Raw genomic sequence first — 26,499 nt, 5'->3', positions numbered from 1 at the left:
AATCTATGTTCACGCGTAGCTATTAAAATCCAGCCCTATATGTAGCCTTTCATTTAAAACAATGCCTGAAGACTGGAAAGTGACCAACATGATTCTGATTTTTATAAAGGGCTCCAGGGATGATCTGGAAAACTATAGACCAGCAAGTGTGATGTCGGTATAGGGTAAAATAGCAGAAACCATTCGTAAAAATAAAATCAAAATCACTTGAAGTATTGAATAAATAGAGATGACTTAATGGGGAAGAGTTAACATGGTTTTATTAAGGGGAAATCTTGTCTTACCATCTATTAGCATTTTTAGAAATTGTAAATGAAAATGTAGATAAAGGTGAGTCAGTTGATATAGTCTATTTGGACTTTCAAAAGGCATTTTACAAAGTTCCCAATGAGAGACTTCTCAGGAAATAACAAAGTTATGGGATAAGAGGCAGTATTCTATTATCTATATAAATAAAAATGTTAATAGTTTGGACAAAATCGCTAATCTCACAAACCACTGAACCGATTGCTTTCAAATTTGGACACAACCTTCATTTCGCATACAGGAAGGCTCTTCTGTACTTACATTACAGATATGTCACACCTGTGACAGGTAAAATAGGTTTAACATTTTTTTCGAGAAAACAGCGACATCTGCTGGACGTAAGCGCCATCTGTTACACCTTACACTAACACACACTACACTAATCATTTCGCCAGTCCATGTCCACGTTTCACTTCCATTTTAACACATTCGCACACTTTTTTCACCGGAAGATAACTATTTCCTTTACAGATAAAATACACCCACCACCCTCCTCACACCCCCCACACACATGCCAAATTGATTTACTTCCCACGGCCTCCCAACACACACAAAACCACCCTCTTCACACCCCCACACACATGCCAAATTTATTTACTTCCCAGGCCCTCACAACACACACAAAACCTGACAGAAGTCCGGGAGGCTCCAGCGGGGGGCCAGGACCGGTCCGGGACACATCTCCTGCACTACGGCCGTCGGCTGCCAGCAATTAACATGGCGCCGACGGCCCTTTCCCTTACTATGCCACTCGGGGACACCAATGGCGGCAGTAGCCCATGTGACATAGTAAGGGCGAAGGCCCCTCGGCACCATTTTCAGGACTGGCAGCCGGCGGACCTTTGCCTTTACTATGTCAGAGGACCTACCGCTGCCATTGCTCCACCCCACTGACATAGTAAGGGCAAAGGGCCGTCGGAACCTGTTTCAGTGCTCGCAGCCGACGGACCAACGTCAATACATTGCTCCCGGACTGCTCCTGAACGCCCGCTCCACCGACTGACATTTTTATCAGGTCTCGGGGGGTCTGGAGGGTGGGGGGTGGTGATGAATTTATTGCAAACATCTTGGGGAGGGGTCACAAGGGGGGGCAGGTTTCATTCATTCAGCAACTCTGGGGGGGAGCAGGGGGGGCCTACTGTTTTTTGCAGGGCTGGGGGGGGGGGCAGGAGAATGTGGGGTGGTTAGTTTAAGAGAACTTTTCTCATAGGGTTTTTTTTGGGGGGAAGGGGGAGGTTCACACACAAATACATACACTAAACTTGCACGATCTCGGGAACGCACCAAAATAGCCCTCCCCAGACCACAAAACAAATTTGGAAGTGCAAATTTGGTTAGGCACTCCCCTATTTGGCTACATAACGCGCACAGACACCCAGGGACAGACCACATGTAGCACCAACAATTTTAATTTCCCAGGTCTTGGGAGGGGGCAGGAGGGTGGGGGGGTTATTATTTGATTTAAAGGGTTGGGATTGGGGTTGGGTTTTTTTGGGGTGGGGGGGTTCCCACAGAAATAGAAAGCAAAGGTTTTCTGATCTGAAGGGTAGGCAGTAGGCGGGGGGAGGTGACAGTGAGGGGAGGGAGAATGAGGGGGGAGGTGAGTGTCAGGGGAGGGAGAATGAGGGGAGAGGTGAGTGTGAGGGGAGAGAGTTGGAGTGGGAACAGGGGAGGGAAGGGGGGGGGGGTGAGTGACAAAGGGGGAGGAGGATGAGTGACTGAGGTAAATGAGCAAGGGGAAGGGTGAGGGAGGGTAAAGAACCTGACTCTGCCACTGCAACGCGTGACCGGGTACCGCTAGTGGATTGATAAGTGATTAAAAGGAACAGAGGAAAGGACTGAATGCTCAGTATTGTATATGGATTAGGAGAAAGGTCATTAGTTGAGTACCAGAGGGATTGCTACTGGAACCTGTGCTGTTTAACATATTCATAAATGATCTTGAAAAGGCAATGATGAGTGAGGTGATCAAATTTGAAGATGATACAAAATTTTTCAAAGTTGTGAAAATGGCAGCAGATTGCGAGGAACTGAAGAAGGACTTTATGAGACTAGGAGTCTGGGCAATTGAATGGCAGATGAACTTTAATGTAGAAAAATGCAAAGTGATGCACATAGGGAAAAATAATCCCAACCATAGGTACATGATGCTGGTGTCTGTATTGGAAGTCATTACCCAGGAAAAGGGCCTTGGAGTCCTTGTGGACAATATGTTGCAATCATCTGCTCAGAGCACAGAGGCAGTTAAAAAAGCAATTGGAATGTTAGTAGTGATCAGAAAAGGAATGGAGAATAAAGCGTAAAATATCATATTGCCTCTGTATCAAGCCATGGTACAACTACCTCATGGCAATTGTGTGCACTTCTAGTTGTCCATCTCAACAAAGACATAGAAGAACTAGAAAAGGTGCAGAAGAAAGCAACAAAAATGATAAAAGGGGATGGAAATCTCTCATATGATTAGATACTAAGCAAGCTAGGGCTCTTCAGCTTAGAAAAGAGAAGGCTGAGAGGTGACATGATAGAAGTTTATAAAATCATGAGGGGTGTGAAATGGGTAAATAAAGGACAGTTATTTGCCTTTCAAATAATTGTAAAACAAGGGGACACTCCGTGAAACAACCAGCAGATTCAAAGAAATCACAGAAAGTACTTTTTCACTCAGTACATTATCAAGCTGGGCAATCTGTTGCAAGAGGATGTGATCAAGAAGATTAGCATAGCGAGATTTAAAAGAGGTTTGGACAAATTATTGGAGGAAAAGTCTGTAACACATTATTGCCTTCCCTTGGAGTGAGTGAAAAGAATTAAATCTACCTTATGGGTTCTGCTAAGAATTATGACCTGGCTTGGCTTGGAGGAACCAATAAAGGGGAGGGGGGGGGGGGGTGAGATCCTGACAGAGAAGTAGAAGCCTGTCTCTGAGTTATAAAATTGGTTAGTTGTAGGGATCAAAGAAAATATATTTCACCCCCTGTTACTTTACCACACATTTACAGGAAAGTTTAACCAAATTAAAGTTCCAAGTTATAAAACAGCTGGTCTCAAAAGCAAAAATCTCTTTCTTCTGGCCTGGGTTACTTGGGCTACATCAGGAAAAATATAAACTCGTGAATTTGAAAAAGGGGGAATTCTATTCCTAAAGAAAAATTTCATCCCAATGTCTTGGTCAGAATCTACCACAAACATAGCTAATAATGTTTACATGGAAGTCTCTACTGAGTCAGCATTCTGGGCAGAATCTACAGCAAGTTTTCTTAGCTGTAGCAATTGATGGTAGAATGTTCTCAGGGATTTTTAACATCGTCAAGAAGTATCTCCTCAACATTTGCATTGGGGACACAGATTTTTATCTTGGAAAGTTTACCAATCTGATGTTTTTGGGTCTAGTAGCATTTTCTAAAAGTTCCATTTTGAATTGAAGAACAGTATGACCCTTTAGAACAGTCTCAACATTTCCTTTCAGAAAAAACATCTGAGGCTGAAAATCCCAAACCTGAGTAGAGATCTTCGCTAAGTCAGTGTGAGAGGTTTGTAGCAATTGAGAGAGAGCTTGCTGAGAAGCAGCGTACTGTCCCAGTTGAGAAGCTAAACCAGGAATAGCATCCCATATAGAATCCAAAGTAATAACTGTGGGCCTGGTAAGGGTAAAGTCCTCCAAACATTTGGAGGAAGTTTGCAGAAGAAATGTTGAATTACCTTGGTCCAAACTGGCTGTACTACCCTGCACAGATTCTTCACTCCCCATTCCTCCAGTTCCCTCGGGCTCAGGCTGTTATGTTTATGGAGTATGTAAACCCTGGGCTGAGATGAGAGGTGTCTCTGCCCACAGGAAGGAGTCCTGTGAGCCTCACTGTCATCAGGCGCAGACTCAGTGTCATGGAACACAGCTAGAAGTAGAGACTTTATTAAATAGAAAGAAAGAAGTAGTCCCCACAGAAATGGAAATATATTCATACAGTCCTGGGCAATGAGAATTACCCAGAGTGAGACACAGCTGAGAAGATCCGGTAGGGGCCGACGGAGCGAGGTATGCTGGGGATCCCCTCTGACGAGCGTAGGCAGCTTCAGGAATACAGATCCGGTAGTGGCCCGTGGAGCGTGGTATGCCAAGGATGTCTATACAGTAGATGTGGAAGAACTGGTAGCAATGCTGGAACCTGGAAGTGGCTCCTGTAGATGATGTGTAGGTATTCTGTAGAGCAGGAAGGTGAATGACTTCCACAGAATAAAGGCGGTAGTGGCCCGTGGATTGGAGTACTCCGCATGGAATCCACAATGCAGTCTGAATAGTAGAAGTACTCACAGTAGGTGGTTCCTGGAGAGAGAGATAGAGGCCGAGAAGCAGGTCCTGTAGCAGTCAGGCAGGAAGGCCCTCTGAGGAGTGGATAGCCGGGAATGCAGGGGAGCCCCCAAGGAGCAGGTACTCAGAGCATCTGTATGCCAAGACCGAGTCAGGAACAGGAAGTCCTTGAAAGTGGAGAATACAGCAAGACGGAACTCCTTGCTAACTCGAGGAAGGCAAGGGCAGGTCAGGTTAAATACACTGGCGGGTTGACGTCATCAGGCAGGGATGCCCCCGAGGTTCCCGCCATGACATGTTTAAATGAGGCCCTTGCACGTGCGCATCTAGGTAACTCCGGGTCCAAGAAGGCGGTGGGCAGCACCCATGCTGTCTCGGGAACGCTGGAGAGGTCGGTATGGACTGGAAGAGACCGCCATTCTTCCCAGACTTGATGGAGCGGGGAAAAAAGAGGTGAGCATGAGAGGTCGCAGCCGTCTGCGACCGACAGGCATAACAACAGAATCTAGCCAGGTCAGATCACCAGATTTTCCAAGCAGCAAGGCTTAGAAAAAAGTTTCTACAATGTGCCCAACTGGGATAACAGTTCACCCCATGTGTGTGACTCTAGATTGACCTCTTTTGAGAATATTTCCATTGATGAAACTACACAGATTATTTACAGAATGAAGGCATCATTTTGTCCCCTGAATATCTGCAGCATTTCTACCTAAAAATTGCAAGGAACATCATTGAAACCTCACCCTTGCTGATTATCAACCTTTCTTTAATTCAAGGAATTATTCCAGCTTGCTTAAAGAGAGCCTTAGTTAGGCCCATACTAAAAAAACAAGTTCTAGACACCTCTCATACAGCTAATTTTAGGTTATTCTTTTTACTACTATTTATGGCAAAACTCATGGAAACAACTGTTTGTGACAACAATCTGAATTCTTTGAAGATAACCACATTCTCAACCTGTATCAATTTGGCTATAGAAAATCCATGAGCACTGAATACCTCATGTTTCCTTTACTCAATATGCAGAGAAGAGGTCTGGACAACAGTTACAGTTATGTGCTCATATCATTAGACATCTCATCTGCATTTGACACCATGGACCACAACATCCTGATATATCATATAAAAGAGTGTGGCATTATTGGGACAGCTTTGGACTGGCTCAGTTTTTACATATCCAACGGCTCCTATGTGCAAGATCTTGTCTGGACCTTGTGAGAGATATAAAATTTATGCTGACAACATTCAGTCTTTTGTTTACACCTGGCCAACATGGTCTTCCACAGTCGAGATTATACAAATTTGACTATTTACAATCAGGAAATGGTTGCACCATAACAAATTGGCATTAAACATGACAAAGACAGAATTTCTCCAAGTTCAAAGACTGTACTTTAAGTTGCAACCTGAATGCATTACTATTGATGAGATTACATTTCCAATTTGGCCTAGTCTTAAAAGCTTGGGCATGTGGATCAATACAAACTTCTCCATCTGTACTCACATTAAGGCTGTTGTAAGAACCAGTTTTTACAAATGAACATATTGTATGTGGGTTGAAATATTTACTTGAAACATCTGATTTTTGTATAGTGGTGCAGGAGTCTATATCATTAATTGACTACTGTATGCCCCCTATATCACCGTAAGGCCTATACAACTTCTCCTAAATTCAGCAGCATGTCTTATCTCAGATATCAATTGCAGGGAACACAATACCCCAGAACTTGTTAACTTATACTGGTTACCAGTCTCACAATATATTGAATATAAAATAGGTACGATGATATTTAACCATCAATTCCATCTCTAATCCTTGGGCTAAGGTACTCTTGAGGATATACCATCCCACACACCCCTTAAGATCCTCAATGAGAGGTATATTCAATGTACCCATAATGAGGCATGCTCATTTGAGAGAATGTTCCTTTTCTATTGTAGCCTCTATTTTGTGGAAATCATTTCCTAATGTAATGCACCTGTCAAAGTATTTAAAAATGTTTATAGCTTTGTTAAAAACCCATCTTTTTAAACAGGTCTATTTTTAAAGCAAGACAATTCAGGTTGGTGTCTATTATTATTTTTATGATGAGAGGGTGATAGGGAGTAGATTCAGGAGTTATCTTTTATTTACAGAGAGGGTGATGCTGCATGGAACAGCCTCCGAGTGAAGATGGTGGAGACAAAAAATAGCATCTGAATTCAAGAAAGCATAGGATAAATATGGGGGATTTCTAAGGAAGTGATGCTAAATAAATTGGATGGATAAGCCACATGGCTTTTTTCTGCCATCATGTTTCTATGTTTCTTTGTTTCTTTTATTGTATTTTTAAGCAGGCCTATTTTATAGCAAGTCAGTTCAGGTTGATATCTATTATTATTTTATGATATTCTATTCTATTTTATTTTTTTATTCATTTTCCCAATATTTTATGAATTGTTTTCTTATTTATTTCATATAAATGCTTAGAATTATGCATGTTTTCATCTGGACATCATGTTTTGCTATTGTGTTTAAGTGATTAATAAATCCTAATAACAGTAAAGATAAAGATATTACAGTTGTTGATCATTTGGAATCCAGTGATGGTGTAGTTCAGTATTAGAGCACAAGAGATGAATAATCATTCAAAGGCAAAGATCATAAACTTCAATAAAACTAATGGGGTTATTTTCTAAAGGTTTATCTCGTGCATTAAGGCCTTTTCACATTCAATAGGAAGTAAATGACTGGGAGGGGAGGAGTTGGGTGGGGAGGGGAGGAGTCAGGGTGGGGAGGGGAGGGGTCAGGGTGGGGGGGGGAGGAGTCCACCGTGGCACCGCTGCCGGTGATAATGAGAGGAATTCTTCTGCGAAGAATGATAAATCCAGCCCTAATTTTGTTAAAATGGGGGAATACCTCAAGAAGTTGTTAGGTGATTAGGAAAATCTAGGGGAAGTAGAACAGTGGGCAAAACTAAAAGGAGATAGGGCAACTAACCTTTTTGTTAGGAAAGTAAATAAAGGAAAAAGAGTCTACTATGGATTTCTAAAGAAATAACTAAAATGTAAGGGAGAACAGGTTAGCATTCATAAACTAGAAGAGATCACAGAAAGTGGAAGACGGACAACATTATCTGGAGAAGCTGGGAAAGTAGTCAGGAATGCAAAAATTTAAATGTTAGAAAAAAGAGCAAATATGGTAAAATGTGTGGACAAGACTTTTTTTTTGTATAGATAAGATAGTGATAGAAGGAAGTGCCAAAGTGGCATTGTGAGACTCAGAGGTGAAGGGGAGAAATATGTAGAGGCTGATGAGGAAAAGGGGAAATTGCTTAAATATTTCTTTTTGGTGTTCATGGTGGAAGGGCCTGGAGCAGGACCACATAAAATTAATACAAATAAGATTGGCAGTGAGGTAAACCTCAATCAATTTTCAGAACAGTGCATTTTATTTATTTATTTATTTAAAACTTTACTATACCGTTGGGGCCAAACCGTTGGGGCCTGGTTTGGCCTTTGTTGGAAACAGGATGCTGGGCTTGATGGACCCTTGGTCTGACCCAGCATGGCAATTTCTTATGTTCTTATGTATCACAACTGTTTACAAAAAGCTCAACAAATAAAATCAAACATAAAAGTACAATAGATATAAAAATAAAACAGGTACATTACATAATAAAAATTAAAAATGATAAAAAAAAGCTAAAAGACATACAAATTCTATCAACGACATGCCTCATTTCTCATATTCAATATAAGAAGAAAAAAATGCCACAAAAGAATCTGATTAAATCCTCACTTATCCAGTTTAAAAGACCAATCATATTATTCACTGTCCTCAAAAGCTTTTTTAAATAGCCATGTTTTTAGATGTTTTTTAAAAATTATAAAATCTGCCTGCATTCTCAAACCTAGTGGCAGATAGTTCCATACCTTTGGACCTGCGATTGATATAGCTCTATCTCTAACTTCGCTAAGATGGGCCGATCACACGGAGGGCGGATCTAAGATTTTATTAGCAGATCTAAGATTTCTTTGTGGGGCATTGAGCCACTCAGTATTTTACCATAAATAAATTTATGTAAAAGTTAGAGAACGTTACGCTCAATTCTGAATTTCACTGTTAAATAATGCAGGGAACTCAGAATTGGTGTAATTTGATCAAACCTTTTAATGCTAGTTAAGACCCTCACGGTAGCATTCTGTAGCAGTTGTAATGGTCTTATAGTGCATCCCAGCAGGCCAAGTAAAAGGGAGTTAGTCATCTAAATTTGAAAATAGTAATGACTGTAATATAGTACGAAAATTATCAAGAAAGAGAAGGGTTTTAATTGTCTTAAAGTAAGAAGTTTATTATATCCAGCTTTTATTTTTTTATTTATATGCTTTCTCATATTCAAATCACTATCAATAATTATTCCCAAATCTCGTGCATGGGTGACTAATTCAATTTTGGTGGAGTCCATTTTAAAAAAGTAAGAGTCATTGTACTCAATTATGTACTCAATGATCAATGCCTTGTTTCTTAATATAATCCACCCTGTTCCTACCTTTAGGAAAAGACAGAATATCAAATGTTTACAAATAAATATATATATATATATATGTATATATCATTGGTATCCACATTATCATAATAGCCAGCTCCTCTCCAGCACTCTCTAAAATCCTATGCAGAAGGCCTGTCAGATCTGCTACCTTTGCACCACGCAGACAAGTTACCAAATGACCCTCATGATCAGCAGCCACCCAGGCCAGCAATCTACATTCCTTCTGATAGAATTGCCAATAAAAATGGCAGCCCTAGCCCTACTTTCCTGGGCACACGACTCTGGAGATGCATTCTTGGGATGAGAGAATAATCTATCATCTAGAAGGCAGATCCCAACTACAGAAGCACTTCCTGTCATTCTAAGGTGAAGTCTTCCTTTCTGGTCATTTTGATTGTCTAGAGCCACACAGGGTTGGTTAGAGTGGTGATGGGACCATGGAACTATGTCCCTGAATGTCTCCTCTACATTAACTTTTGTCTACCTCAGTTCCGCTGGCAACACACAGCCACGATTAATGGAGTTAAATAAGACCACAGTTTATTAAACATAATATTTACATAAAATAGAACACCAAGCCCAAACAAAATCATCAAATATCAACATATATCCCAACCGACATGATAACTCCATGGCCACAGCCCAGCGGTAACAGATTCACACCTTCAATAGTTCCCACTCCAGTGGCTACAGGTAAACCGGACCTCCCAGCCCATATACTACAGTGTCAACACTCGTTCCCTAAGAACCAAACTTAACATTTCGAACAACCCCCACCCCACCCCAAACTGTGATGCAACAGAGGGCCTATGGGCATGAGGGATGCCGGACTCAAGATGAAATACCAAGGGGGGGGGGGGGGGAGAAGAGAGAGCCAGGTCCCCAGCATCGCACCAAGCGCCATGTTAAAAACAGCTGGGTGATATTCCTTTCCCGCCTTCACATAATTCTGGAAAAGAAAATAATATCATGCTAAGAATGGGAAAGAAAGCATGGGCTTAATTTGTACTACAAGTGTATTAATGTGGCTGCAGTCATGCTTATAACAACTGGTTTCTTAAATGCAATCAACTGAATCACAGCGGGAATTAACATGAAAAGAAAAAATCATAATGACAAATATTTTGTCAAATTTTATGTTTGGATGTCTGTGTATTACAATACATGCATGACTAAATGACAGTCAATTGCCCTTGTTTTGGCATCCATACGAGTAATAACTTAAGCTGTATTCAAAAGGTTGATTGGATGAGTATCAACAAGACAGTGCAGCAGCCTGCATCTGTGAATGTGTCATGATGTTTTATAGCAGAGTTGCTGCAGTACAGTGCAATATATCCTAACTGAAAGTTATTGATCCATATGATAAAGTTACCTTCAACTTCCATTCAACCTAATTTAATGCAGTATGGTAATTAATTTGTGTAAATAAATATTGTTCATAGGAAGAACCTTAAGCAATTTGTGAAACTGATTTCAAAAAACACACCAAATGATTTGTTTTAAAAAGGATATTATTGTAAGGGGTTGCTAAAATGCAACTTTGGAAATCTCTGAAAGGTATGCCCTGCTGTAATGTAATTTAATGCCACCTATGTAGTTAATCTTTGTCTAAACGTTCTAGAGGTCCATATTCAGTAGGCTGGTTAGTGGACACGTTATCTAGTTACAGTTAGCCGAAGAAATCATCCCATATATTCAGCGGGAGAGAGATCAGCGGGAGAGATATCCCACTGAATATACCAGCTTAAAGTTATCTGGCTATATGTACTTAGCCCAAATATAGCTAGATAACTGAAAAACCTAACCGGCTATGTTTGAATATAGACTGAAACCTAACTGACTATGTTTAAATATAGCCGGGTAGGTTTTTTGGCTATTCGGCCCTGTGTGGACGGACAATATGCTACTTAACTGGATATCTTGAAAGATATCTGGCTAAGTAGCGCTGTCATCTACTAAACCAAAGAAAAAATAAGCAATCCCCTCCCTCTCTCTCCCCCAAATAGTAATACAAGTCATAGAGTGTATCTTAAATTCCCCCGCCCCCTAACCCTTTTTAGATAGTATTGATTTTGCCCTTCCAAACAAGCTCATCCTGCCTCCCCACTTTCCCACCCACAAGGAAAAAGTGTCGCTCCTGCACCCCATTCCCTGCTCCTCCCCTTCCCCGCCGAAAGCTGTTTCATTTCAGCCAGGAACGAGGGACCCTCTGCCCCGCTCCCGACACTTCCAGCACTGCCCTGACAGAGGACAGCGCTGGAAGCGTAAACACGAATGTAATGGAACAGCTTATTTTTTCTTTACTTTCCTAGATAACAGCGCTATTTAGCTGGATATCTTTTCAAGATATCCGGTTAAGTAGTATTTTCTAATCCGGCAACACAAGGTCGCATGACTTTAAACCTGCTCTGAAGCAGCTAGCTAGGTTAGCCGGGTAGCTCAGCCTCTTCCCAGCGCGCCCTTTGAACGCCATTTTTTATACAGCTAAATTATAGCCGGGTAAGTAGTTATCCGGCTACGATTTAGCCGGATAAATGGCTGAATATGCCGCATTAGCCATTTAGACAGATAACTTGTGAGTTATCCATATAAATGACTTTTGAATATTGACCTCCTAAGGTAAGAAAGTATCAAAGTACAATGATTGCCATTTGTTGGCAACTGGGTGATACGGTAGCAGAAGCAAGGTTAATGAAGCGAGCAGTCTCATAGAAACATAGAAAAATAGAAATGACAGCAGAAGAGGACCAAATGATCCACCCAATCTGCCCAGCAAACTTAAGCTTATCCCAATATCATCTGCTCTGTGCAGGTTACCCCCATGCTTATTAGTTTCCCAGACCATAAAAGTCAGGGCCCTCGGATGTGGTTTGAATCCAGTTTCTCTTAACCCTTGCCATGAAAGCAGAGAGCAATGTTGGAGTTCCAGGTTTAGGGGCCGATGCAATACAGTGCGCTCAGCCGAGGCTCGCAGGCTCCCTTTCTCAAGGAAGCGCTAAGGGCGCATCAGCCACCCTAGTGCCTCCTTGAGAACGTGACCCCTAATTTAAATATTGCATGGCACCCCCAGGAGGGGTGCCTGGGGGTGCGTTAGGAAAGCAGGCGCTGAGTGTTCAACGGCCGCTTTCAGTGTACATTTATTGCATCAGCCCCTTAGTGATTAAGGATAGTAAGCACCACATCAGCAAGTTACCCCCATGTTTATTTGGACCCCAAACTGTAAAAGTTGGGGCCCTCGATGGTTGCTGTCTGAATCCAGTTCCCCTTGTCCCACTTCTGTTGAAGCAGAGAGCAATGATGGAGTTGCATTAACAGTATCAAGGCTTATTTGTTAAGGGTTGCAACTGCCTCGCCAGCAGGATACCCCAATGCACACTTTTCTTTATTTCCATCCTCTAGTTCAATAAGAACTGGCCTAAAAGGATGATCCAATGGGCCAATCTTTTTCCCTCAATGACTTTCCTACTGCAGTACGGTAGCAAATGGTCCTCAATGATTTTCAAATATTCATTTTACCAGTTGTGACAGTATTGCTTTGAAAATATTTGTACATTTACAGTCAAACACTTTAGAGAACAGAAGTCAAAAAAGACTGGATATGACCTTGAAAAAAAATAGTCAGTATTCAAAAGATTTATATTATTAAAATCAGTCTTTAACCACATAAGTCTGTTGAGAAATTCTGCTTTTCCCTTCTCCCCATCTACCTAAAATCTGTCTGCACAAAATCACTATGTACACAGATTTAGCTGGACAAAATATAAGACTAGGCTGGTCATGCCAGCAGCAGGGTTTTCAAATTTAACCAATTAGCATGATATTATTCATGCTAAATGACTAAATATGTGTGGATAATGCCATCTTCACAAATGGCTATCCTAATTGTGGTTAGAAAACTGAATAGTCAGCTGCAACTTTAGCTGAGCTAAGGCTGAATATCCAGACAAAGTTAACAGGTTAAAATTATTCGGTTAACTTCATCACCTAGCGGCTCTTTAAATATCTGCCTCATACTAATTATATTAAGCAATAAACCATCCATCTGATCATTTTATAGTGTGGAATGACAGTAAAGTCACTCAAACCTGCAGGCCACATAAGATGTAGTGTGCCCATTTACCTCCATGTCCAGGGGGACAAGCGGAACCAGTCCTGATTTCACCCCATTGCATGAATGGAGGCCGAAGTCCTGCCTTGTTTAGGAAACTAAATAGGGAAATCAGAGTGAAATCTTCCTGCATGCACTGGGGTAAAATCGGGACAGGCTCAGCTTGACCCTCTCAACATGGAGCACTAAGGCATGGTATTGGTCACCCTGCCCATAGGATAGGGTCCCTGATGCCCTTAAACCGTCTTCTTTGCACTGTAAAGCAGTAATTATTTTCCCAATAAATAGGAAACCAGCAATGACAATGGACCAAGGAAGCATGCATTTAAGCACAGCAGGGGTGAACCATCTGTTTTTTTTCATGCTGTAGTTCCACATTAAGTCTAATAATGTAAATAAACCTCCCACCACTATAGAGCATTTAACAGCAGCTACTCTTTAGAACTGGAGTTTTCAATGAGGGCCATAGACTTGTCTTGTTTTCAGGATATCCACAATGGCTATGCATTAGATGTGTTTACATACAATGATTTAAAAACAAGGCTATTTGAAGTTTGAAAACAAGACTCCCTCCTGATCAGATTAAGGGGCCGATGCAATACAGTGCACTATTTAACCCGCTGTTGGACACAGGTTAAATAGGCGCTAATCCACCCCCTAATGCAATAGGGGGATTAGCGCCTATTTAACATGCATCTGACGTGGAGTGAATGAGTTAGCGCTCATCACATGCAAATGCATGTGAATGAGGCTATTACTCATTCACTCCAAATGCAAAAAGTTAATGTGCGTCTCAGACGCACATTTATCGCTCAGATATTAACGCCTGCCTGGAGCAGGCATTCATAGCTGAGCACATTGAAAAGAAGTACAGAAAAGCAGAAAAAACTGCTTTTCTGTACTTCTTTTTTAAAGTAAAAAAAAAACAAAACTTGGCAGACCGCCGAGTTATGAAGACCAACTCCGGTAAACTTGACGTCGGTTTTCATAACCGGCTGTCTGCTAGTAATGAAAATGGCTGCCAATAAACTCAGCAGCCATTTTCATTATTGGCAGACAGGCAGGTTATGAAAACCGAGGCCGAGTTTACCGGCGTCGGTCTTCATAACCGGCAGCCGCGGCGGGTCGCGTTATCAAGGAGGCGCTAAGGTTGCACAAGCGACCCTAGCGCCTCCTTCCTAGCTCGACCCTCTAATTTACATATTGCATGGCGCCCCCCCTTTGCGGGCGCCATGCGTGCATTAATAAAGCGGGCGCTGAAAAGTCTGCGCCCACTCTCCACGAAGATTATTGCATCGGCCCCTAAGTCTGAGAACTTCTGCTCTGGTGTCCACAGGCAGTCCCCATTAAATGAGAGCCGTGGTTTCAGGTTCTAAATACTTCTTCTTGTTTCATCTGAGACATGTTTAATTGACAGTGCTCTCATCATTTGCCCTCATACAGTTTTTGTTTCCAGTCAAATGATCTACTTCTAAAAAAGTCTTATGCATATCTTAATTAAAATGCAATTCTAGCTTAATATGTCCTGCTTTCATTCTGAGCTATGGTAAACAGCTTTAAAATCTGACACAGAAAGTTATCAGAAGGTTGTGTATAGGTCATGCAAATTAAGTTATTCAGATTACTTTGCATTATTCAATTTGAATGCAGTAGCAGAAAGATTCCAATTTAGGCCTAGATTTATCAATCTGCAGTAAATATTGCATGGAATAGGAAAAGGGGCATGTTTTATGGTAATTGCCTATTTATTGCAATGTGTATTATCTTAGTGCTTTGCATAGGTATTAATGCAAAGTGCATTAACTTTTCCTGGTGATACCAAAATAATTGCATTTTCTTACCTGTAAAGTGCTCATTTCATGAGCGAGAGAGAGAGACTGAGAGAGACTATCTACCAGGTTCTTGTAGTACTTAGCATGCATTATGCCTATAACACAATTTGCAAATTTTTCACAAATTCCGTTTTGGGCATTTTTAGGCTGGGGAAGGGCCTGAAATATGGGAGGAGAGTGGGGGAAGGGCCTGAGAGGAGAGAGGAGAGGGGAGGGAGGAAAGGGGAGAGAGGAGAAAGAAAGAGTCTCTGGCGGGTGGCACCATAGTAAGCAGTAAGGGGTTAGGCGCCACTTTTACATGTAGAGTGAGACGTACGAACAAAACAGTACACTCTTGTGAAGATTTGATGTCCTTCAGAGGGAAGAAACTCACACAATTATGACATTTGTACAATGTTCTCTCAACCTAGCTTGATGGACTCTCTACCTGGTAACATCATGCTAGGTTAAGAGAACATTATACAAATCTCATCTTTGTGTGAGTTTTCTCACTCCAAAGGACATCAAATCTTCACAAGAGTGTACTGTTTTGTTCGTACGTCTCACTCTACATGTAAAAATGGCCCCTAACCCCTACACTACTACCTAAACCTCACCTCAGATTACTAGGTGGGCCTCCTATAGTAGCATAAATAGCTGCTTACTATGGTGTCACCCCCAGAGACTCTTTCTTTCTCTTTCTCTTTCTCCTCTCTCCCCTCTCCTCCCTCCCCTCTCTCCTCACAGGCCCTTCCCTCACTCTCCTCCCATATTTCAGCCCCTTCCCCAGCCTAAAAATGCCCAAAATGGAATTTGTGAAAAATTTGCAAATTGTGTATGGGCATAACGCATGATAGTGCACAGCTTAACACAATTGAAAAAGGTGTTGTTATTTTTGGCGTTAAAACTGTGATATTATGCATTATGGCTTCGCGAAGCCAACCTACTTTTACAGAAATCCTGCCTCTGACTCCTCCCCAATCCCACCCCTTTTAAAAATTTGCATTGCACCATGTGTTATGATGCTTACTGCATGTGTTAAGGCATTTTTTGCATGTGAAAATTCCATAACACATGCGAAACCGCCTTAACGCGATTTGATAAATGACCCTGTTAGTTTGGATACTCAATGGGGAAATAGCACTTTAAGGTTTGAAAATTAACCAGATCAGCATAACCGCATATAATAAAATATGCCACGATGTGAAGTACCAATTCTGAAAAAGTAGACTCACAAGAAAAGTGCAGGCAGAACACCTTTAGCTGCCTTGTTACAGGATTATACCTTTTCTCTATGGTAACTATCGATGTATTGATGTATATATAGACCAGTACAGCAATGTGATTTAATCTGGACTGATGCAAGTCCAATTCAAGTAGCAGCAGAAGGCTGCTTCACACCGCCACTCATTTCCAGTTATAAATAAATCAAGCCTTAGGTAACACTGCATACAACCAGGAAGTGGAAAGGCCAGTGCTGAATGCAAGGGCAAAATGCTGAGGATAATATTAATTCCACAACATGACAGAAGATAATATTGCTCTAAATTCCTGAGCCTGAGGGAAATCATTTTTAACAAATGTAGGTATTTTAGGAGTTCTTATGTTCTTAGCTCAAAATGATGAAATGATTTCTTTAGTATATCTCTTAGAATCCCTATATTGGAAAGCAAAATATGGAGGCTCTTGGGGCATCGCTCTAACTAATTTGCTAGTTGCCATTTATTCTATTTATTTATATTTTTATTCTACCAATCCAAACTGAGATCATGGCAAAGCATAACACAAATACAAACAGCATAAATCACAACATCTATCATATAATATAAATTAAAGACATTATCACAAATAAAAATATGGTAGATCATAAAAAATAAAAGCATAATACATAAATATAATGTACATGTCTGCATAGTGTTTCAAAATAAGGAAAGGTTCTAATATTTGTGATTGAAAAATAAAAATAAAATTGTTTATCATCTGAAACCTATTAAACCTACTATATATACAAGAACTGGAAAAGGTCTAAATTTAAACTGCATGTAACAGACAATCAAAAGTCACTTCTCCACCAAAACTTTTGTTTTATTATGTTTGTTACATGTATATATCGCCTTCCTCAAACAAAAGTTTGACTTACTGGGGTTTACAAAAATACAATAATAAAATACAATATTAAATACAATATTAAATACAGATCTTCAGAGGGATAGCCATATTAGTCTGCTGAAGCAAAAATGACAAGAGGCATGAGCTTTTGAGGACAGAGTCTACTTTGTCAGATGCAGAAATTCAGGAACCAGACCCTGCCGGAAACCCAAATGCCAACTCTGTCCACATATTAACCCAAGCAACATCACCACAGGACCCAGCAATATCAGTATCAGTATCCTGTTATAGAGTCCATCAAGCTAGGGCGAGAGAACATTGTAAAAATCTCATCTTTGTGAGATATTCCTCACTCCAAAGACATCAAATCTTCACCGAGGTGTACTGTGCTGTTCATACAACTCACTCTGCATGTCATACTGGCCCCAAAACCCTAAACCACAACTAAAACCTCACCTTGAGTTACTAGATGACCCTCCTATAGTGATGACCCTCCTATAGTGATATAAATTGTTGAATACTGTGAAGGCCTCTGCAGAGGTGTGCGCTCTCTCTCTCTCTCTTTCTCTCTCTCTCTCTCTCCCTCTCCCTAGCCCTAGCCCCAAAATGCAATTTAGAATTTGGGCATATCGCACTAATGCCAGGAAAAAGGGTGTAATTATTTCCGGCGTCAAAAATGTGCAATAATGCCCTCATTTTCATTAATCCCACCCAATCCCCGCCCTGATCCTGCCCCTTCCAAAAATTTGCATTCACACCATGTGGTACTGGGACTATTGTGTGCGTTATGGCGTTAACGCATGCGTTATGATGTTATCATGGGCATTAATGTCATAACACATTTTGATGAATGACCCTGTAAATTTGAACAGAGACAATGGCTTCATGGAACACTATAACTTTCTATGAACTTAATTGTTCTCAGATCATTCTTTCTTTTTTCACTCACCTCAATTGTCAGTAGGCTGGACTATAATGCTATTAATATTCTGTTTCCACACCCTGCCTTGCCTAATTCATAGAATGATGCAGAAAGGTGCATTTAGCAAATGCACCTTTCTGCCTAAACGTCAACGTGCATTTCTGTGCACAAAACTTACTGCTAATATAGCAAGGAGTTTTGCGTGCAGAAAATGTACATTTCTAAATGAGAGTACTGCTAAGCGCCTTCGATATTTATCCGGCTAAGTGGTGGCAGCTGCTGTCACTTATGGCCTGTCAGGGATGTCTCCCCTCTTCCTGAGTTAAAACGTGCATTGGATCTGTCCCCAAAAGCATATTTCACTCTTAAACACATTTTTTAAACTCCCAGTTTCATTTTCAAAAGTCATTTAGACGGCTAACTCAAAGGTTAGCCGTCTAAATGGAAAAAATGGCATATTCATCTACTTATCCATCTAAATTATAGCTGAATAAATAATTATAGCCAGATAAAAAAGGGCATTTTGGGGGCATTCTGGGGAGGGGTTGAGTTATCTGGCTAACCTAGCCAAATATTGGGTTTATCCTGCTGGAATTGTATTTTTACACTAAACAGTATACTTTGAGCGTTATTACATAAGTAATGCTGGAAGCGGCCAGGATCGCAGAGCACAGCGATCCCGGCATGGACAAGGGACCACATTTGCAGGTAACGGGTGGATAGGAGGTTGTCAGCCTGGGGTGAGGGAGGGGAGTGGCTGTTGGGGGAGGCAGGAAAAGCAATTTTAAGGATTTTTTTTTTAGCAGGGAGGGTGTAAAAGCTTGTTTTTAGGTTTTGGCCACATTTATGGGACAGTGGAGGAGGGAGGGGGTAGATCCATGTGGAGTTGGGAAGGTAGGCTGAGATGCCCATGACTTTTATTTTTTTTTAAGGTGTTCTACTTACCGAGATATCTCTGAAGCAGTCTGGGTAAGTAGCTAGCTGTCCAGCCACACGAGGCCAGATACCTTTCAGTCTAACCGGCCATGTTCAACCAATGGCCATTTAGGGTTAAAGCTATCTAGCTATATGTAGTTGGATAACTTCAAACAAGTATATTCAGTAGGATGTTTATCCTGTTAAATATATTGGACAAGATATCCGTCTAACTTTAGCTAGATAACATATCCACTAAAAAGCCTTCTAAATATTTCCCTCCCAATGTTTTTTGCATGCCATTAGCTTACTGCATCAGAAGTTTAAAAAAAAACAAACCCAACTAATCTGGGCATTAAGAAATGTCAGCTAAAAATAGTGCACAGTTTCTTATTGCCCAGATTACCTAATTAGCCTGTCACTGCCTTCTCTTTGTTCTGTATCCCCCCATCCCCATATATATTACACTTTTTTCATCTGACAAAGCGGACTCTGTCCTCAAAAGCTCATGCCTCAATAAATTGGTTAGTCTATAAGGTGCTACCCGCCTCTTGTCATTAATATTAAATATACAATACATAAATAAATACATTGTTAATAATACTGGGTTCCCCCAAACGTCTCCTATCAAACCTACTGTCAGTCGAGTTTTCAGGATATCCATAGTGAATGTGCATAAATAAAATTTGCAGATACTGAGTGTTCAACACATGCAAATGTATCGCATGTATATTCATTGTGGATATGCTGAAAATCTGACTAGCTGTTAGGTTCATAGGATAGGTTTGAGAAACCTTGACTGAATAGAACTGTAAATTATATATTGTAGCGTATGTGGTGACTACTTAATATATTAGAATAGAAGACATAAAATGCAGGTAAAACAAGTGGAACAGAAAAATAGAGCTTGTCAAAGTAACCTTTTCTATAATGTTAAGGCAAGCTATAGTAATTCTGCATAATTACAGAAATCTCTGCTCTAATAATTGTGTAGGTTCTTTTATAAAGTAGAAATGCATTTGAACTTTTAAAGTATGATTGACAGTATTAGTGAACAAATACTTGGCATTTCTTGGGTTGTCTGGTCCATAACAGATACAAATTTTAAATGCCAGCTAAATTAACTCCCTAACTCTGATATTCAGTGTTAGCTAGATATTCAGTTAGCCAGATGTCTTAGGGGGTCATTTACCAAGCCTAAGGTCTGGATTTACTAATGCCACAAGGCATAGTGAATCCCGCGGTAATGGGGAATAGGGGGCGAAACAGGGGGGGGGGGGGTCCTGCGATAGGAGCACTCTGGGACTATAACTGGGAGGAGTTAGCCAGATGTCTTAGGGGGTCATTTACCAAGCAGATTGCACGCGATAAGGGACGATTCACACGCGTGCGATACAGGACTTTTCGCATGTGAAACGTCCCTTATCGTGTGCAATCCGCTTGGTAAATGATCCCCTAAGACATCTGGCTAACTCTGAATATCAGAGTTAGGGAGTTAATTTAGCTGGCTAACTCAACTCCTCCCAGTTATAGTCCCAGAGTGCTCCTAACTTATCCGGCTAAAATCAAGCCCCCTAACTTATTAGTGGATAGAATTTAGCTGGATATTTGCTCAGATGTTCACTTAGCTGGCTAAATTTAGCTGACTAAATGCTTTTGAATATGAACTTCTCAGTCTTTTTGCCAGGTTCTCCCAGATCTATCCTATTGACCCCATATCTGGTCAGGTTTTCCAGGATATCCACAACGAGCATTCATGAGATGAATTTGCACATATTGAGGCTCCATAGTATGCAAATTTTAACATGTATATTTTCTGTGGATATCCTGAAAACCCAATGGGCTGTGGGAGTCAATAGGACAAATTTGGAAATTCTTGCTCTTTGTTCAATTGCAATAAGGCATGACAGGCTAATGTTGTGCTTATAAATATTATTTTGGTTGAGAGGATGAAGAAATGGAGCAAAGATTCCACCAAGCCAGAAACAACTGCCACATGTCACTGAGTAAGCCTGTAGTACAACAGTGGTCTCCTTAAAAGTGACTTCAATTGCATTTAAGTTCAAACTTAAAACTAAAGGAGCTTCTAGTACTAGGAAGGATTAATTAAGTGCCCAAAGCTACTCAATTTTAGAATCACAAAAATGCAGGATCACATGCAATATGTTACAGCAGGCTTTCAGTGCCAAATGCAGTTAGACTGAGACCTTCACAGTATTTCCGTGAGGCTGCTCTCTGTCATGTAAGTCATATCTGCTCAGTTTAATCACATAGTAAAATGCATCTGGACATACAATGATCTTGTCAAGAACTGATATCACTGGAAAATGACTTTCCAGTCTGCTGATGTCAGCACCTGAATGAATTAGCTAGACTTGTGCATTTGTGTATAGTTACTTTTTCACTCACTGTCTAGTTTGTTCAATAGAAGAAATTAATTCTATGGAGTTCTATATCATTGAAATATTAAATATTTAGATATATATTTTATTTATTTATATCTTCCATTTATATGCCATCCATTCACCTAGACTCTAGGCTGGTTTACAAACCATTATCAGTGACCTAACATCTTATCACTTCTAGCTGGATTTGCTATGCTTTTGTCCCCATAGACGCAGAATAGCAAAAAGCCTTAGTAAATCAGTCATTTCTGTTTTTATTAACATTTTAGCCATCACCTTCAGCATCTTCCTCACTACTGAAAAAAAGCAGTTTAATTTTATATTAGCACAGCCTTCATCTGTAGCGGAAAATGTTGGTATTTATACTAATATTACAGTTGCTGTTTCTCTCGCTGTAAAGTAAATAATCCCTTCATACATAAAAAGTAAAGATAAAAAGTGGTAATTTTGTGTTGTGAAATTTGGTTCCACCATTAGAATTCTTCCCTTTGATGAGACAACCTTGGGAGGTAAATTTTATTTCAGATGTACAGGCCATAATATAACTAATAAATGAGTCATATTCGCCTAGACCAATACATTTCCCTCTCATTTCTCAAGGTGAATGAGACAAATGACAGATAAGGAAAGCTAGAGTTATTTTTAGCAGTATGAGTTCCCAAACTCTGTTAAGTGAGCAAGATTGCCCTAACCGCTCTGGAGGCATCTCCAAGTTAGGATAAAACTGAACAGCTCCAGGACATCCAGTACTTCACATGTTTATACAGTACATGGAAATGCACAGATTTAATAAGATGGCTCATTCAGTACTTAAGTTACATTTAAGTAATTCTGTATTTTTCACTGGTCACTTCAAGGTTCTTTTTTTTTATTAGTATGTAAGATGTAGCAAGAGTTCCAAAAATATTCACCCTACAAATCTCAGACATCAATTCTGCAAAATTAAAATCTTGGCATTTTTCCAAATCAAGTAATTGAAGAAAAAAAAATCCAGAAAGCCAAAAGACCAAAGAAAGTATCAGTGAGGACTTATTTGGTTGGAATTGGGACATGTAAAATGTGTCTGTGCTTAATGTGGATGTGACTATGTATTTTTATATTATGAAAATACCCATTGAACTAAGAAGAATTTAAATTGTATGATCTGAATATAGCCTGGAGTGGGAGCATCATAAGAAATTAAATTTGCCAACTATGAGCACAAATAAGAACTGGTTTGCTTTTCCTGAGTTACAAAACCTTCCCATGAAGGAGGGATTTAAATAAAACTCCAAAAAAGTAGCCCATACTCATATTTTTTTTATTTGGAAAAGCTAACTTCAGGGTTAGCCATATCCCAAACTTAGGGGGTAATTTTCTATAGGTTTTGCACACGATAGCTAGATCGGGGCGGAGTCAGCACCGGAAGGGGAGGAGTCGAGGCGGCACCGGGGTGGACGTGGCGAAGACATCGCTGACAGCGAAAAGGTAAGGCCCCTTATCGCCGCCAGTAACGCACCCAATAGCTCCACCTTTCACGGTGGCGCTATTAGTTTGCAAAAGCCGGCAGTGATAGCACCGTGGTGGTGCAATCGCTGCCGGCTTTTGCAGGCCCGCCCACTTCGCCCCTCTGCCCCCCGTACCGTGCAATTCACTAAGGCCTGTGATTTTAGAAAAATCACAGGCCTTAGTATTAAAAATAGGAAAAAAGTCTAAATAATGCTTGTCAAAATGTTTCAAGTTCTCTACTTTCTGTTACTCCAGGCTATATAGTTGTTTGCAAGAACCAAGACTTCAAATATGGGGGTATTTTCTGTTCCTGGCTTATCTGGTTTATCGAAAATGTATCTGTGCATTTCTGTACACAAGATCTCTAACACCTTACTAGATTAGACATTGCTAGAAGCCACAGAGATTCAAGTGGCTAGTTCAGTCAATCAGAGCTGAATAACCACTAATCAGAGATTCTTAAATATACAAAAAGAATTATTTCTAAATAAATATGCTAATTTATATTTTCTTATTTTCAGAACCACTAAACTATATATATTTTTTATTTTAACTTGCAGACCAACAAGGCAGTAGCCAAGGGAGACTTCCACCAAGCAAGCTCCAGTTCCAGACGAGCACTCTTCCTGGCTGTGCTATCAATCACAATCGGAACTGGGATATATGTAGGTGTTGCTGTGGCCCTCATTGCTTACCTTTCTAAAAACAATCACTTATGAACCTGAAGAAATATAATAGAGCAAAAATGTATCACTGAAAGTGGAGAAGAGAGCTATGCAGCACTTCACAATGCAGACTACCAGAACAGAGATGTTCCAAAAAAAGGACTGAGTGGCTCTGCAAGGAAGAGAATCCATGTGACATTGTACAAATCATGATAACTATTCCGCTAAGTCTAAGGTGACCGTATATAACTCTGGATCAAAAGGTACATGCTAAGCTACTTCTGGTTTTATCCCTTGCATGCATGGTAATTTAGTTCTGATTTCCTAAGAAGAGCAGGGCTATGTCTCCGTGCATGCAATGGGGTACAACCAGGACTGGCATTGGCATAGCCTGTGCCTTTTCACATGGAGCTGTTCAGTCATCCTTATAAAGTCCTGATGTTTTCTAAGCCCCCAGTGTTTGTTCTTTTCAATGGAAGATTTTTTTTTTGTGCCCCAGCACTTTATCCAAAATCTGTAATCTTTCATAAAGCAAGCACTGTTATTAATAATGATAAAAAAAAAAGAAAAACTACAGCTATAGCCATGGATTCTTACTACAAGCTTGCTAATGAATGCTTCAATTTGTACTGCACTCTAGAGGAATGTTTATAGCTACCAGATCTGACTAATATAAAAATACATAAACAAGGGAATACATTTATTTTTATTGAATGGGGAATTAAGTCAACAGAGTTTGAATAAATGTCTGAAGGTTTTATTTGGGATTGCATATATCCCTCGCTGCATTCACAGACTAGCAAAAAAAACAAGTTGTTGTTGTTTTAATGGCTTTACTTTTCATATATTTAGCATCTCCTGCCTTCACATTCTAGGTCTTTGCTTAATTAAATATATAAAAGGGAAATGCAAATGGCCAAGGCGCATCCACAGCCAAAGTGGAATCATTAAGGAGTTTAGTACTCTTGAGCTGATTGTGGGAGGAAGAGCATGGGAGATCCCAATGGATGGACTACAACTGCTACAGAAGCTATGTAACAGCCAGCCTGAGCCCACCCTGATGAGGGATGTGACTCCTTCAAGCAGCCTCTTCTCCTCTGGGTAGCATCACCTAGTGATTGCACCGAAAGAAATTTCGGTAAATTATAACGGAGTGCTACTGTAAGTGCAATGTAAAGAAATGGAATGTACGGCAGGCTACAAGTGCATGTAGGATACTGTAAATACTTGTTAAAGAAGCAAATGGGAACCTGTGCAGTGTCACTTTTTAGACACCCCATTGCTCATCCTCAGGATTTCAAATAGCAGTCTGCAACCGAACAAAAATTAAATAAAGCCTGACATTTTCTGTCACTGTCATGTTCTCTGTGTATACTAATATACTGTATACGGAATGAACTGTCTTCAATTCACATATGAAAATAGGGGAGTTTTAAACCAAAATGTGATTATTTATCTTCTATTTCTTGTTTCTTTTGTCAACTGTAAAGCTGAGTATAAAAATATCTCTGGAGGTAAGTTAAATCAGTGTATTTAACTCTTCACTGCAGATATTTTTAAACTCATATTTCTAGACTTTCTTTTTGTTCTAAGACTCTTTAGGATCTACAGATACTCATAGTTTGGTTATCAACACACATTTTTCATCTGCTAGAGCAAATTCCATGTGTCCTGAAAGAGCTAGAGGGGTCATTCTATTACTAAATAACTCTTAACCTGTGTATTTTAACCTTGCCAAGATGTCTTGTCATTTGTAGAGACTTTTTTTTTTGAGGGGGGGGGGTCTTTTAATTCAAATGAGTTTCTTTTCCAGCAAAATGCCAACGCGTCTGAGAAGATGTGTGCTAGTTGTACAGTATTGACTGAAATACAGCCTTCAGGAGCAGCACGTGTCCGTTGTTGTGATTTCTTTCGTGAGGGTGTGAGCACTATGAAGTACTACCAGCATGGCAATCAGATTCTCAGGCTCCTGAGTTTACTGAGTTGGTAAAGGGGGTAAATCAGAACAGTAGATGGTAAAATCAAAGAGGAGCCTATAAAGTTATTTAAAAAAAAAAAAAACATGAGTTAATAGCGCATTCATTTTGCCTTTGCTTGTCTGGTCTAAGGGAGAGATTTTCTCAGTGATGCCTGTTCGATGGGCCACGTTATTAAACTGAGGGCAAAAAATTGAAGGCTTGTGATTAAGGTATTGAATCAGCCCCAGTGGGTTTTGCTTCTAAGAGGTGAATGGAAGTCAGATATCTGATATTTCCTTAGATTACTCTTTAGTAGGGATGTGAATCGTGTTTCTGACGATTGAAAATATCGTACAATATTTTCAAAGTCGTCAGAAATCGGGGGCTCCCCGAAACCGATAGGGGTTCTCTTATTGTTTTGGGGGAGGGTGGGAAAAATGGCACACAAAAACAATCCCTAAACCCACCCCGACACTTTAAAACAGCTCCCTTAGCTTCCCCCACCCCAAAACGTTTTAAATTACCTGGTGGTCCAGTGGTGGTCCCGGGAGCGATCTCCTGCTCTCGGGCCGTCGACTGCCACTAATAAAAATTGTGCCGATGGCCCTTTGCCCTTAACATGTGCCATTGGCCGGCCCCTGTCACATGGTAGGAGTAATGGACGGCCAGTGCCATCTTTAAAAATGGCGTGGGCCATCCAGTGCTCCTACCATGTGACAGGGGCCGGCCAATGGCATGGATACCCTGTCACATGGTAAGGGCAAAGGGCCATCGGCACCATTTTTATTAGTGGCAGCCGATGACCAGAGAGCGGGAGATCGCTCCCAGGACCACCACTGCACCACCAGGTAATTTAAAATGTTTTTTTTTTGGGGGGGGGGGGGTCAGGAGGTGGGGGAAGCTAAGGGAGCTGTTTTGAAGTGTCGGGTGGGTTTTTTGTTTATCAACTCGGGCACAGCCGATAAAAAAAAACC

The 26,499-nt window shown here is 40.5% G+C and overlaps 1 protein-coding gene across 1 annotated transcript in view; it reads left to right on the top strand.

Annotated features, from left to right (window-relative positions):
• Positions 1–25,332, top strand: part of SYNDIG1 (synapse differentiation inducing 1) — a 493,681-nt gene extending 468,349 nt beyond the window's left edge. The window contains exon 4 of the mRNA XM_029594508.1: positions 23,463–25,332. Within this exon, the coding sequence (XP_029450368.1) occupies positions 23,463–23,621 (159 nt within the window). The 3' untranslated portion in view covers positions 23,622–25,332. The remainder of the gene's footprint in view (positions 1–23,462) is intronic.
• Positions 25,333–26,499: the final 1,167 nt, after the last annotated feature.

This window comes from Rhinatrema bivittatum, chromosome 3 (assembly GCF_901001135.1).
Source record: "Rhinatrema bivittatum chromosome 3, aRhiBiv1.1, whole genome shotgun sequence".
In the NCBI taxonomy this organism is placed as follows: domain Eukaryota; kingdom Metazoa; phylum Chordata; class Amphibia; order Gymnophiona; family Rhinatrematidae; genus Rhinatrema; species Rhinatrema bivittatum.
The sequence above is the reverse complement of the archived record's forward strand: the minus strand, read 5'-3'. Positions and strand labels throughout refer to the sequence as shown.